At 41.8% G+C, this 14,725-nt stretch overlaps 1 protein-coding gene across 1 annotated transcript in view; it reads right to left on the reverse strand.

The window, feature by feature from the left end:
- GINS2 (GINS complex subunit 2) overlaps positions 1 to 14,440 on the reverse strand; it is a 36,018-nt gene extending 21,578 nt beyond the window's left edge. The window contains exons 1-2 of the mRNA XM_061138323.1: positions 14,248 to 14,440; positions 13,912 to 14,026 (exon numbers count right to left, since the gene is read on the reverse strand). Coding sequence (XP_060994306.1) covers positions 13,912 to 14,026; positions 14,248 to 14,337 — 205 coding nt within the window. The 5' untranslated portion in view covers positions 14,338 to 14,440. The remainder of the gene's footprint in view (positions 1 to 13,911; positions 14,027 to 14,247) is intronic.
- Between the last annotated feature and the right edge of the window lie 285 nt (positions 14,441 to 14,725).

Genomic DNA, 14,725 nt, shown 5'->3' on the forward strand with positions numbered 1-14,725 from the left:
AGAATGGATAAATAATAAGGTCCAACTGTCTCACACTGGGAACTATATCCAACCTCCTGGGAGAAACCATAATGGAAAAGAGTATTTTTAAAAATGTACACACATGCACACACATGAATAACTAAGTCACTTTGCGTACAGCAGAGATGAGCACAACACTGTTAATCATCTACACTTCAATTTAAAAAAATGAATGAAATAATTCCCCTTGCAGCAACATGCATGGACACAGAGATTACCGTACTAAGAGCAGTAAACCAGAGAGAGAAAGACACGTATCATATGGCATTGCTTACATGCGGATTCTATAAAAAGCTATAGAAAGGAACTCGTCTGCAAAACAGAAACAGACTCACAAACTTATGGTCGGCACAGGGGAAAAGTGGAGGGGAAAGAGAAATTGGGAGTTTGGGATTGATACATACACATTACTATATTTAACACAAATAACCAACAAGGACCTACAGTAAAACACAGGTCACTCTGCTCACTATTCTGTAATAACCAAAATGGGAGAAGAATTTGAGACGACATACATGTATGTGTATCACTAAATCTCTATGCTGTATACCTGAAACTAAGACAACACTGTAATTCAACTATATACTCCAAGAAAAGATAAACAAATATGATCAAATGAAACTCAAAAGCCTCTGCACGGCAGAAAAAACCATAAGGAAAATGACAAAGCCCACAGAACAGGAGAAAATATCTGCAAATCATGAGACAGACAATCTCGAAAACTGACAAAGAGCTCAGGCAGCTCAATATCAAAAACCAAAGAACCCCATCAAAATATGGACAGGAGATCTAAAGACTTTTGTTCAACACACCGATGGCCACAGGCACATGAGAAGATGTTCAACATCACTAATTGTAACAGAAATGCAAATGAAAACTACAATGAGATTATCACCTCACACTAGACAGAATGGCCATCATCAAAAAGTGTACAAACAATAAATGCTAGAGAGGATGCAGAGAAAAGGGAACCCTCCCATACTGTTGGTGGGAATGTAAATTGATACAGCCATTGTGGATAATAAATCTACCATATGACCCAGCAATCACACTACGAAACACATACTCTGAGAAAACCACAATTCTAAAAGACACATGTACCCCAATGTTCATTGCAACACTATTTACAACAGTCAGGACACAGAAGCAACCTAGATGTCCATCAACAGATGAATGGATAAAGAAGATGTGGTATATACATGCAATGGAATATTACTCAGCCATAAAAAAATGAATTTGAGTCAGTTCTAGAGAATTAGATAAACCTAGATCCTGTTATCTTCACTTACTTACTTGTGAAGTGAGTCAGAAAGAGAAAAACAAATATTGTATATGAACACATGTATATGGAATCTAGAAAGATGGTACTGATGAACCTATTTGCAGAAACGGAAAGGAGACACAGATGCACAGAATGGGCTTGTGGACACAGCGGGGCCGGGGGAGACAGTGGGACAGAAGGAGAAAGTAGCATCAGCATACACACACTGTCATGGATAAAGTGGACGACACAGGGAGCCCAGTCTGGTCCTCTGTGATGACCCAGAGGCGTGGGGTGGGGGAGGGCAGGGAGGCTCACAAAGGAGGGGATATAAACACAATAGCGGCTGATTTGCATTGTTGTACAGCAGAAACCAGCACAACATTGTAAAACTTTAAAAACAAAAAAGATAAAAAGGAATTTATTTACAAAACAGAAACAGACTCACAAACTTATGGTTAGCAAAGGGAAAAAGTGGAAGGAAGAGAAAAACTGGGAGTATGGGATTGACATATACACACGACAATATTTAAAATAGATGGCCAACAAGGACATACAGTATATCACAGGGAACTGCTCACTATCCTGTAAAAACCATAAAGGGAAAAGAATTTGAGAAAGAGATGCATGTATGCCTGCGCATGCTAAGCTGCTTCAGTTGTGTCCAACTCACTGCAACCCTAAGGCTCGCAGCCCACCAGGCTCCTCTGTCGATGGGATTCTCAGGCAAGAATACTGGGGTGGGTTACCATGTCCTCCTCCAGGGGATCTTCCTCAGCCAGAAATCAAACCCACGTCTCTTGCATTGGCAGGTGGGTTCTTCACCATTAGAGCCACCTAAGAAGCCCAATATGTATATGTATAACTGAACTGCTATGCTGGAAATCTGAAACTAAGACAACACTGTTACTCAACTACATTTCAGTATAAAAACTAAAACCAAAAATAAACAAATATGACCAAATAAAACTCAAAAAGTTTTTGCACAGCAGAGAGAACCATACGGGAAATGACAAGACAACCCACAGAATTGGAGAAAATATTTGCAAATGAAGTGACCTACAAGGGCTTAATCTCTAAAATTTACAAACAACTCATACAACTCAACAACAAAAAAGCCCAAACAACCCAATAAAAAAATGGGCAGACAGTGTCTCTGGTGGCTCAGTGCTAAAGAATCCACCTACCAATGCAGGAGACATGGGCTCGATCCCGGATCTGGGAAGATGCCCCTCGCTGCACAACTAAGCCTGTGCCCCGAATCTGTGCTCCAGAGCCTGGGAATAGCAATGACTGAGCCCACGAACTGCAGCCACTGACGCCCGAGCACCTACAGCCTGGACTCCACAACCAGAGTGGCCACTGCAACGAGAAGCCCGTGCGCCGCAACTGGGAAGAAGCCCCCGCTGCCCACAGACAGACAAAGCCTGTGCAGCAGTGAAGAACCATCACAGCCAGAATAAATGACATTTTTTTTAAATGTGCAGAAGACATAAATAGACATGTCTCCAAAGATGGCACAGACAGATGGCAAAAAGCACATGAAAAAGATGCTCAACCCTTTAATTATTAGAGAAATGTAAATCAAAACTACAATGAGATATCACCTCCCACCAGTCAGAATGGCCACCATCAAAAAGTCTACCAACAATAAATGCTGGAGAGAGTCTGGAGAAAAGGCTACACTCCTACACTGCTGGTGGGAATGTAAATGAGTGCAGCCACTATGGAGAACAGTATGGAGGTTCCTTAGACAGCTAAAAAAAGAGTTAGCATATGATCCAGGAATCCCAATGAAGGTCGTTTATCTGGAGAAAACCATGGTTCCAAAGGTCATGCACCCGGTGTTCACTGCAGCGCTGCTTACAGTACCCAAGACTGGAAGCAACCCAAATGCGCATCCACAGATGAATGGATAAAGAAGACGAGGTGCATACACACAACAGAATACTACTCAGCCATTAAAAAGAAAGACGTCTGCAGAAACATGGATGAACCTGGAGATTATCATATTATGTAAACTAAGCCACACAGAGAAAGACAAAAACCATATGATATGGCTTATATGTGAAGTCTAAAACAAAAAAATACAAATGAATTTATTCACAAAATAGAAACAGACTCAGAGACTTAGAAAACAAACTTATCATTAGCAAAAAGGAACAGTGGAGGCGAGGGATAAATTGGAAGTATGGAAATGACATACACACACTACTATACTTAAAATAAATAATCAACAAGGATCAACTGTATAACAGAGGAAACTCTGCTCACTATTCTGTAATAACTGAAATGGGAAAACAATTTGGACAAGTGTAGATACAGGTATATACACAACTCAATCTGTACACTACGCTGCACACCTGAGACTAACTACTTTATTTTAACTAAACTGCAATAAAAGGTAAGAACTAAAAGTCAAAGTAAGCAAAGGGGCCACAATTAAACAAAAGCTTTTACACAGCAACAGAAACCATAAACAAAATGAAAAGACAACCCACAGAACGGGAGAAAGTATCTGTAAACGATTAGACCCACAAGATACCAATCTCCAAAATTACAAGAGCTTATGCAGCTTGATATAAAAATAAACAATCGAATTGCTTAAAGGAAGAAGACTCCAATAGACTTTTCTCCAAAGAATACATACAGCTGTGCAAGCAGCACATGAGAAGAGCTCAACATCACATAATTATTGGAGGAAAGCAAATCAAAACTAGAATGAGATATCACCTCCCATCTGCCAGAAAGGCCATCATCAACAAGTGTACAAACAATAAATACTGGAGAGGGTGTGGGGAAGAGAACCCGCCTAAACTGTTGGTGGCACTGTAAGTTGGTGCAGCCACCATGGAGATCAGTATGAAGGTTCCTCAGAAATAAAGCTAGAGCTATCATATGATCCAACTATTGGGCATATATATGGACAAAACTAGAATTCAAAAAGTTACATGCACCCTATGCTCATAGCAGCAGTGCTTACAACAGCTGAGACATGAGAGAAACCCAAACATCCATCAACAGACGAATTCATACATATTTATATGGTAAATACATACAATGAAATACTACTCATCCATAAAAAAGAACAGTATGATGCCATCTGCAGCAACATGGATGGAACTAGGCATCACCAAACTAAGTTGAAGTAAGTCAGGACAAATATCATATATCGGTTATATGTGGAATCTAAAATATGGCATATCCTAGAGAAGGAAATGGCAACCCACTCAGTATTCTTGCCTAAAATCCCATGGACAGAGGAGCCTGGCAGGCTACAGTCCATGGGGTCGCAAAGAGTCTGACACAACTTGCTGACTGAGCGAACACGTGTACACACAAACAGGGTTACAGAACAGAAAGTAGATATAGCATCATTCTTAATTTTTCCATATTTACATGCAATTAAAATGTAGAAAAAGGTGGGAGAGGAGATGGAAGCATAAGTGATAATCACCCATATCTTTAAACCTGCAAGTCCAATTATATTGTGAGAACCTGAAATATATGATAAAAAAAATCCAGTGTGTGTGCATATATACTGTGTATTTAAAATTTTTCCCTAGCTTTGTGTGAGGAGAGGACAGAAGCAATGGTATGTTTGGCACAAGGTTTCCTTCTGTTTTTCAAGTTTTTTTTGATGTGTGCCAATTTTTTAAACTCTTTATTGAAGTTGTTACAATATTGTTTGCTTTACATTTTGGATTTTTGGCTGCAAGGCATACAGGATCTTAGTTTCCTGACCAGGGACTGAACTCCTACCCTCCGCACTGGATGCTGAAGTATTAACCACTGCATCACCAGGGGAGTCCGTGGCATGTGGTTTCTCAAAGCTGTTCTCCATTAAGATAAAACAAGCTGAGAGGACCAATCTGAGTTTGGGGTAGGGAAAGCTTAACTAAGCCTGAAACATCTTGTCTCAGAAATAAGAATGTGCTCAAAGAATGATAGTGACATAATAAAAGGACAGAGAAGCCAGCCCAAAGGGGCTCCCACTGGCCAAATTTGAAATAATTTTAATATTAAAGTATACAGTAAAACAGTTGGTTTTAACCAATTGCATAAAATAAAAATCCATGAGTTTCTTTTAATATAAATAAATGCATACATACATACATACATAAATGTGATGGGCTCTCTTTTACAATCAAATGACAACAAATAAGTATAGCAGTAAATCAATGGATGCAAAAACTGCTGGGTAAGAATATGACAAGCAAATGGATCAAAGCTAAGTTCATCGATTTCAGGCAATCTGACGTCATACGCCTCTGTTTCTTTTTTGGAGTGCAGTGGCTTTACAATGCTGTTCGCTTCTACTGTACAGCGAAGGGAATCAGCCATGTTGTGCTCAGTCGTTCAGTCACGTCCAACCCTGCCACCCCACGGACTGCAGCCCACCAGGCTGTTCTGTCCATGGGATTCTCTAGGCAAGAATACTGGGGTGGGCAGCCATGCCCTCCTCCAGGGGATCTTCCCGACCCAGGGATCGAACTCGGGTCACTCGCATTGCAGGCAGACTCTTTACCACTTGAGCCACAGGGAAGCCCAAGAATACTGGAGAGGGCAGCCTAGCCCTTCTCCAGGGATCTTCCTGACCCAGGATCCAACCGGGGTTTCCTGCATTGCAGGTGAGATTCTTTACCAACTGAGCTACCAGGGAAGCCTGAATCAGCTATATGTATACATACACCTTCTCTTTTTTTGGATTTCCTTCTCATTACATGCCTCTTGATATAATGCAATGAGAGGCCCCAACATCACTTCCCGGGCATCTCTGCTAAAAATGTATAACCTGAAACTAATTCTGAGGAAATGTGAGGCAAATCCAAGCTGAGAGACAGTCTATAAAATAATTGCTGTACCCTTAAAAAGTTTAAGATCAATAAAGACAAAGATTGAGGAAATGTTCCACATTAAAGGAGTCTATAGAAAAAGAACAGTAAATCCCTTGTGGGACTGTGAACTGGATCCTGAAATGGAGAAATAATAGCTGTAAAGGACACCAATGGGACAATTTAAAAATCTGAATGTGGAGTGTGGATTAGATAATAATATTGCATCAATGTTAAATTTCATAATTTTGAGAATTATACTGAAGCAATATAAGAAAATATTCTTGCTCTTAGGAAGTACACACATTGTGTACTACTAAAGGTATATACTGTCTCCAACTTACTCTCAGTGATTCAGAAAAAAAAATAACATGCCTATACACAGTTTGGCAGATAGAAGCTGGTGAATCTGTGTAGAGGGTACATGGATTTTGTTTACAGTATTCTTACAACCTTTCTGTAAGTTTAAAATTATGCCAAATAAAGAATCATAAACACCTAAAAAAATAAAATATGGCACAAATGAACCTATCTACAAAACAGAAACAGACTCACACAGAGATCAGACTTTTGATTGTTAAGGGGGAGGGGTGGAGGGGAGAGGGAGTGGACAGGGAGTTTGGGTTGGTAGATGCAAACTGTTACACTTAGAATGGATAAACAACAAGGTCCTACTGTTTAACACTGGAACTATATCTAACCTCCTGGGATAAACCATAATGGAAAGGAATATTAAAAATATATATATAACCAAGTCAGTTTGCTGTGTAGCTGAGATGGCACAACATTATAAATCATCTATACTTCAATTAAAAAAAAAACCAGTGATATAATTCCATTTGCAGCCACATGGATGGACCTGGAGATTATCAAAATAAGTGAAGTAAGCCAGACAAAGATACAAATGAACTTATTTACGAGACAAAAACAGACTCACAGAAAAGTGGAGGGGAAAAATAAATTGGGAGTTTGGGACTGACATAAACACACTACTATATTTACAATAAATAACCAACAAGGATCTACAGTACACCAAAGATAACTCTGCTCACTATTCTTTAATGACCAAACAGGAAAAGAACTTGAGAAAGAGACATATGTACATGTATCACTGAGTGACTATGCTGTACACCAGGAACTAAGCATTGTTATTCAACTATACTCTGATAGAAAATAAAAATTAAAACCAAAAATAAATGAGACCAAACGAAACTGAAAAGCTTTTGCACAGCAGAGGAAACCATAAGGAAAACAGTAAGACAACCCACAAAATGGGAGAGAGATTTGCAAATGATGAGACCAACAAAGGATCAATCTCCAAAACTGACAAACAGCTCATGTAGCTCAATACCAAAAAAATAGACAACCCATCAAAAAGTGGAAGACGACCTAAACAGACTTCTGTCCAAAGAAGACACACAGATGACCACAGGCACATGAGAAGATGCTCAACATCGCTAATTATCAGAGAAATGCAAATCAAAACTACAATGAAATATCATCTCACACTGGTCAGAATGGTCATCATCAAAAAGTTTACAGACAGTAAATGCTGGAGAGGGTGTGGAGAAAAGGGAAACCTCCTACACTGTTGGTGGGAACAAACCGTGGTGCCCAAGACTCTTGAGAGTTCATTGGACGGCAAGATCAGAGCAGTCAATCCCAGAGGAAATCAACCCTGAATATTCATTGAAAGTCCTGATGCTGAATTTCCAATACTTTGGCCACCTGATGCAAAGAGCTGACTCCTTGGAAAAGACCCTGATGCAGGGGAAGATTGAAGGCAAAAGAAGAAGGGACAGCAGAAAATGAGATGGTTAGATAGCATCATTAGCCCAACGGACATAAAGTTGAATAAACTCTGGGAGATAGTGGAGGACAGAGTAGGCTGGTGTGCTGCAGTCCATGGGGTCACAAAGAGTCAGACACGACTTAGTTACTGAACAACAGTCACTACGGAGAACAGTATGGAGGTTCCTTAGAATATAAAAACAGAGTTACCATATGATCCAGCAATCCCACTCCTGGGTACATATCTGGACAAAGCTGTAATTTAAAAAGATACATGCACTGCTATATTCATAGCAGCACTGCTTACAACAGCTGAGACAAGGAAGAAACCTAAATGTCCATCAACAGATACATTCATAAAGAAGATATGCTACATATATACACTGGAATATTACTCAGCCATGAAAGAGAATGAAATAATGCCACTTACAGCAACATGGATAGACCTGAAGATGATCATACTAAGTGAGGTAAGCCATACAGAGGAAGGCAAATATCACATAATGTCGCTTATATGCAGAACTGAAAAACATGCAAATAGACTTATTTACAAAACAGAAACAGAGTCACAGACTTAAAAAACAAACTTACGATTACCAGTGGCAAAAAGTGGAGGGAAGGGATGAATTGAGAGTTTGGGATTGAAATATACACACTAAAATGTGTAAAACAGATAACCAACAAGGACCTACTGTACAGCACAGGGAACTTTCAATAATCTCTAATAGCTTAAATGAAAAAAGAATTTGAAAAAGAAAAAATACAGGTATATGTATAACTGAATTACTCTGCTGTACAGCTGAAAATGATACAACACTGTTAATCAACTATACTTCAATGTAAAATAAAAACAAAAAGAAGACAACCCACAGAATGGGAGATGTCTGCAAATGATGTGACCAACAAGGGATTACTCTCCAAAATTTACAAACAGCTCGGGATGCTTAATAGCATTAAAACAACCCAATCAATTAACGGGCAGAAGACCTAAATAGATATTTCTCCAAAGAAGACAGATGGCCAAAAGGCACTTAAAAAAATGTTTAACGTTGCTGATTATTAGAGAAATAAAAATCAAAACTACAATGAAATATCACCTCACACCAGCCAGAATAGCTATCATCAAAAAATGCACACACAATAAATGCCGGATAGGGTGTGAAGAGAAGGGAACTCTCCTACACTGTTGGTGGGAATGTAAATTGGTGCAGTCACTCTGGAGAACAGTATGGAGGTTCCTTAAAAAACAGAGCTACCATATATATGACCCTGCAATCCCACTCCTGGGCATACATCCAGAGAAAAACATGATCCTAAAGGATACATGCACCCCAATGTTCATTACAGCACTGTTTACAACAGCCAAGACACGGAAGCAACCTAAGTGTCCATTGAGAGAGGAATGGATCAAGAAATGTTATGTATGTATTAGGAATATTACTCAGCCATTAAAAAGAATGAAATGATGCCATCTGTAGCAACATGGACGGACCTAGAAATGGTCATAGTGAGTGAAGTAAGTCAGACAGAAGAGAAACATCACATGACATTCCATATATGTGGAATCTAAAAAGAAATGATACAAACAAACCTACAAAACAGAAAGAGACTCACAGAGAAAGAACTTATGGTTGCCAGGGGGAAAGAATAGTTAGGGAGTTTGAAAAAGACATGTACACTCTGCTATATTCAGAACAGATAACCAACAAGGACCTACTCTATAGTATATGGAACTCCACTCAATGTTATGTGGCATCCTGGATGGGAGGGGAATTTGGGGGAGAATGGACACATATAAACAGATGGCTAAGTCACTTTGCTGTCCACCTGTAACATCACAACACTGTTAATCAGTTATACTCCAATACAAAATAAAAAGTTAAAAATAAATAAATAAAATAGATAACCAACAAGGACCTACTGCACAGCACATGGAACTCTGCTCAATAGTCTGATAGACTAAATGAGAAAAGAAATTTTAAAAGGGCAGATATATGTATATGTTTAACTGAATCACTTTGCTAATCTACTATACTCTAAGGTAAAATCAAAAACAAAAAGGACCTCATTAAACTCAAAAGCTTTTGCACAGCAAAGTAAACCACAAACAAAAGACAATCCACAGAATGGGAGATGTTTGCAAATAACATGACCAACAAAAGATCAATCTCCAAATTTTGCAAAGAGCTCATGCATCTCAATATAAAAAAAAAAAAACACCCAATCAAAACACAGGCAGGAGACCTAAAAAGACTTTTCTCCAAAGACGACATACAGATGTCTACTAAGAGGTACATGAAAAGATGCTCAATATCACTAATTATTAGAGAAATGCAATCAAAACTACAATGAGGGCTTCCCTGGTGCCTCAGTGGAAAAGAATCTGCCTGCCAATGCAGGAGACACCAGTTTGATTCCTGGTCCAAGAAGATTCCCATATGCCTTGGAGTAACTAAGCCCATGCTTCGCAATATTGAGCCTGTGCTCTAGAGCCCAAAAGTCATGACTACTGAGCCCACGTGACTCAACTCCTGAAGCCCGAGTGCCCTATAACCTGTGCTCTGCAACAAGAAAAGCCCGCACACCAGAATGAAAGAACAGACCCGGCTCACAGCAACTAGAGAAAAGCCATGCAGCAAAGAAGATCCAGGACAGTCAAAAAATAAATAAGATAAAAAAATAAAGTCCTTAAAAAAAAAAAGAAAAAAACCTACAATGAGATATCACCCCACACCAATCAGAACAGTGATCATCAAAAATTCTACAAAAAAATAAGGACTTCCCTAGAGGTCCAGTGGTTAAGACTCCAGGTTTCCAAAGCAAGTGGCATGGGTTAGATCCCTGGTTGGTCAGGGAACTAAGATCCCACATGACATACAGCACAGACAAGAAAACATTAAAAAAAAAAAAAAAATCTACAAATAGGGGCTTCCCTGGTGCCTCAGTCAGTAAAGAATCTGCCTCTAATGCAGGAGACCTGAGTTCCATCCCTGGGTCAGGCAGATCCCCTGGAGAAGGAAACGGCAACCCACTCCAGTATTCTTGCCTGGGAAATCCCATGGACAGAGGAGCCTGGCGGGCTACAGGCCATGGGGTTGCAAGAGTTGGACAAGACTTAGCCATAAAGCCACTCATATACTTTCCTAAAACAGAAGTTACAATAAAATGCTTTTTTTAAAAAAACTACAAACAATAAATGCTGAGGGTGGGAAGAAAACGGTAACCTCCTACACTATTGGTGGGAATGCAAACTGGTGGAGCCACTATGGAGAACAGTATAGAGGGTCCTCAGAAAACTATAAAAAGAACTACCAGGATTCTGCAATCCCACTACTTGGCATCTAGCTGGAAAAACACTCAGTTCAAACAGATACAAGCTGGTTTCTATGTCTGCGTCTCCACTGCTACCCTGCAATCAGTTCATCAGTATCATCTTTCTAGATTCCATATACATGTGGTTAAGATATTTGTTTTTCTCTCTCTGACTTAAATCACTCTGGCTAAATCATGTTGATGTATGGCAGAAATCAAACCAACACTGTAAAGCAGTTATCTCTGAATTAAAAATAAAATAATTAATTTTAAAATATAAGAGAAAAAAAATAATAAAATATAAGAGGAAAAAAAATGCAAACTAAAAAAAAAAAAGGTAGAAGCCTAGGGCTTCCCTGGTGGCTCAGTAGTAGAGAATCTGCCTGCCAATGCAGGGGACAAGGGTTCGATCCCTGGTCCACGAAGATCCCACCTGCGGCAGAGCAACTAAGCCTGTGCATAACTACTGAGCCCGTGCTCTAGAGCCCGGGAGCCGCAGCGATGGGAGAAGCCACTGCAGTGAGAAGCCTGTGCACAGAACTAGAGAGTAGCCCTCGCTTGCCACGACCAGAGAAAAGCCTGTGCAGCAGTGAAGACCCAGCACAGCCAGAACAGTGAGTGAGTGAAAGTCGCTCAGTCGTGTCTGACTCTTTGCGACCCCATGGACTATCCATGGAATTCTCCAGGCCAGAACACTGGAGTGGGTAGCCTTTCCCTTCTCCAGGGGATCTTCCCAACCCAGGGATCGAACCCAGGTCTACCCGAACTGCAAGTGGATTCTTTACCAGCTGAGCCACAAGGGAAGCCCCCAAAATACTGGAGAGGGTAGTCTTTCCCTTCTCCAATGGCTCTTCCTGACCCACCCAAGAATCGAACCAGGGTCTCCTGCACTGCAGGCGGATTCTTTACCAACTGAGCTATCAGGGAAGCCCCTGACACAGCCAAAAATAAATACATAAAAAACTAAATATGTTAAAAACAAAAAAAAAGACTTCTCTGAAATTTGTGTTTTTTGTAAAAACAAAAAATAAATTGTTTTTTGTTAAAAAAAAACAAAAAAGATACAAGTGGGGCTTCCCTGGAAGTCCAGTGGTTAAGACTCAGAGATTTCAAAAAAAAAAAAAGACTCAGAGATTTCACTGCAGGGGGCTCAGGTTCTATCCCTGGTCAGGGAACTAAGATCCCATATAATGCACAGTGCAGCCAAAAATAAATAAATAAGCACATGCACCCCAATGTTCACTGCAGCCCTGTTTACAATAGCCCAGACATGGAAGCAACGTAAGTGTCCACCGACAGATGAATAAACAAGATGTGGTGTGTGTACACACACACTGGAGTATCACCCAGCCATTAAAAAGAATGAAATAATGTCACTTGCAGCAACATGGATGGACCTGGATATCATCATGCTAAGTGAAGAAAACCAGGCAGAAAAAGGCAAATACTAAAAGCACAAGCAACAAAAGAGAGAGTTGATAAACAGCACTTCGTTAAAATTTTTAAACACTGTGTGTCAAAGGACACTATGAAGAACATGTAAAAACAACCTATACTATATAGGAGAAAATATCTGTGTATCATATAGGTGATACATATTTTTTAGATTCCCCATATGGGGAATCTAAAAAAAAAAAATGATACAAGTGAACTTATTTACAAAACAGAAACAGACTCAGGCCTAGAAAGCAAACTTTGAGTTAGGAAAGGGGAAAGGTGGAGGGGAGGGATACATTGGGAGTTTGGGACTGAGATATACACACGATCATATTTATTATTTGTTAAATTTGAACTTTTTCTTTTGTACTGCATGTGTGCCTGCTTAGTTGCTTCAGTCGCGTCCAACTCTTTGCGACCCTATGGACAATAGACCAACAGGTTCCTCTGTCCAAGAGGATTCTCCAGGCGAGAATACTGGAGTGGGTGGCCATGCCCTCCTTCAGGGATCTTTCCCACCCAAGATCAAACCCACATCCCCTGGGTTGCAGGTGGATTGTTACCTACTGAGTCACCTGGGAAGCCCCATTTGTACTGAGGTATAGCCAATTAACAAACAATGTTGTGACCTCTTCAGGAGAACAGCAAAGGGACTCAGCCATCCGTATATATATATCCATTCTCCCCCAAACTCCCCTCCCATTCAGGATGCCACACAACCTTGAGCAGAGTTCTATGTGCTACAGGAATGTGTCCTGCTAGATTTAAAATGGATAACCAACAAGCACCTACTACATAGCACACGGAACTCTGCTCAATATTATCTAATAACCAAAATGCAGAAAGAATTTCAGAAAAGAGTAGACACAAGCACATATACCTGAATCACTTTGCTGCACACCAGGAACTAACACAACATTGTTATTCAACTAATACTCCAATATAAAATAAAAACCAGGGACCTTCCTGGTGGTTCAGTGGCCAAGACTCCCGCGCGCTCCCAATGAAAGGGACCCAGGTTCAATCCCTGGTCAGAGAACTAGATCCCCCAAATCACAACTAAAAGACCCTGCATGCCTGCAATTAAGACCTGGCGCAGCTAAACAAATAAACAAAAAATAAAATGAAATTTTTTTTTAAATAAAGCGAGTGGAAATAATATTACAGTGAAAACCTGAACTACAGTTGGTACACACGCCCCCTAAATGGCACCCCGTCTCCCAACCACTCGCGGGGCCCGCTCGGCGTCCTCACCCACGTCCATCCACTCGGGCGGGAGCAGCCGACACTTCTGTCTCTGCTTCAGGTTGACTGCCAGCCACAGAGGAACCTGCACCGGTAGGCCGGGGTTGAAAGGCCCCAGGTCGCCCTGCAAACACGCACACCCCGTCACTCACAAGTGTAGGGCTTGGACCTCCGCCGTTCACGGGCTGACGCCCTGCGCGGTCTCGGCCGGCCCCGCGCCCCGCCGCCCCTCTGCACAGGTTCCCCAGCCCCGCCCGACGACACCTGCGGGCCCTGGGCCCCGACAACCCCGCCCCCCGGGAGCGGGAGCCCACCAGAGCGAGCCGGAGGCCCAGCGGTTCTCACCCCGATGAGGTAGATCTTGTCCAGGCTGAAGTTCGGGATGATGGTGACCAGCTCCTTCTCGGCCAGAAACTCCACCTCCGCTGCGTCCATGGCGTCGCCAGCTTCCGACCCGGGACTCTCCGCCGCCGCCGCCTCAGGTCCCTCAGCTTCCGAGAAAACACCACTGTGTCCGCCGCTTTCCCGCCACCGCGCAGAGCCCGCCCCCTGGCCGGAAGGAGCCTCGGCCGGCCTATAGAAAGACGGCGCTCTAGGTGGGGCGGCGGAAGGCGGGGAGAGCCACTGTTACGAGCCCACGGATTGGCGAGCTTGAACGTGTCTGCGGAGTGGGTCCCGCCCCCTCGCGGTAGGCCCCGCCCTCCCCCGTGTCCCGGTCCCGCCCCTCCAGTGCTCAGCTCACCTGGAGCCGCCGGCTCACCCGCACCTAGAACCGCCCTTGGTGTCCCTTCACGAGCCCCGGGCGCCTGTCCTCCCACACCGC

This window comes from Dama dama, chromosome 4, assembly GCF_033118175.1.
Source record: "Dama dama isolate Ldn47 chromosome 4, ASM3311817v1, whole genome shotgun sequence".
In the NCBI taxonomy this organism is placed as follows: Eukaryota; Metazoa; Chordata; class Mammalia; order Artiodactyla; family Cervidae; genus Dama; species Dama dama.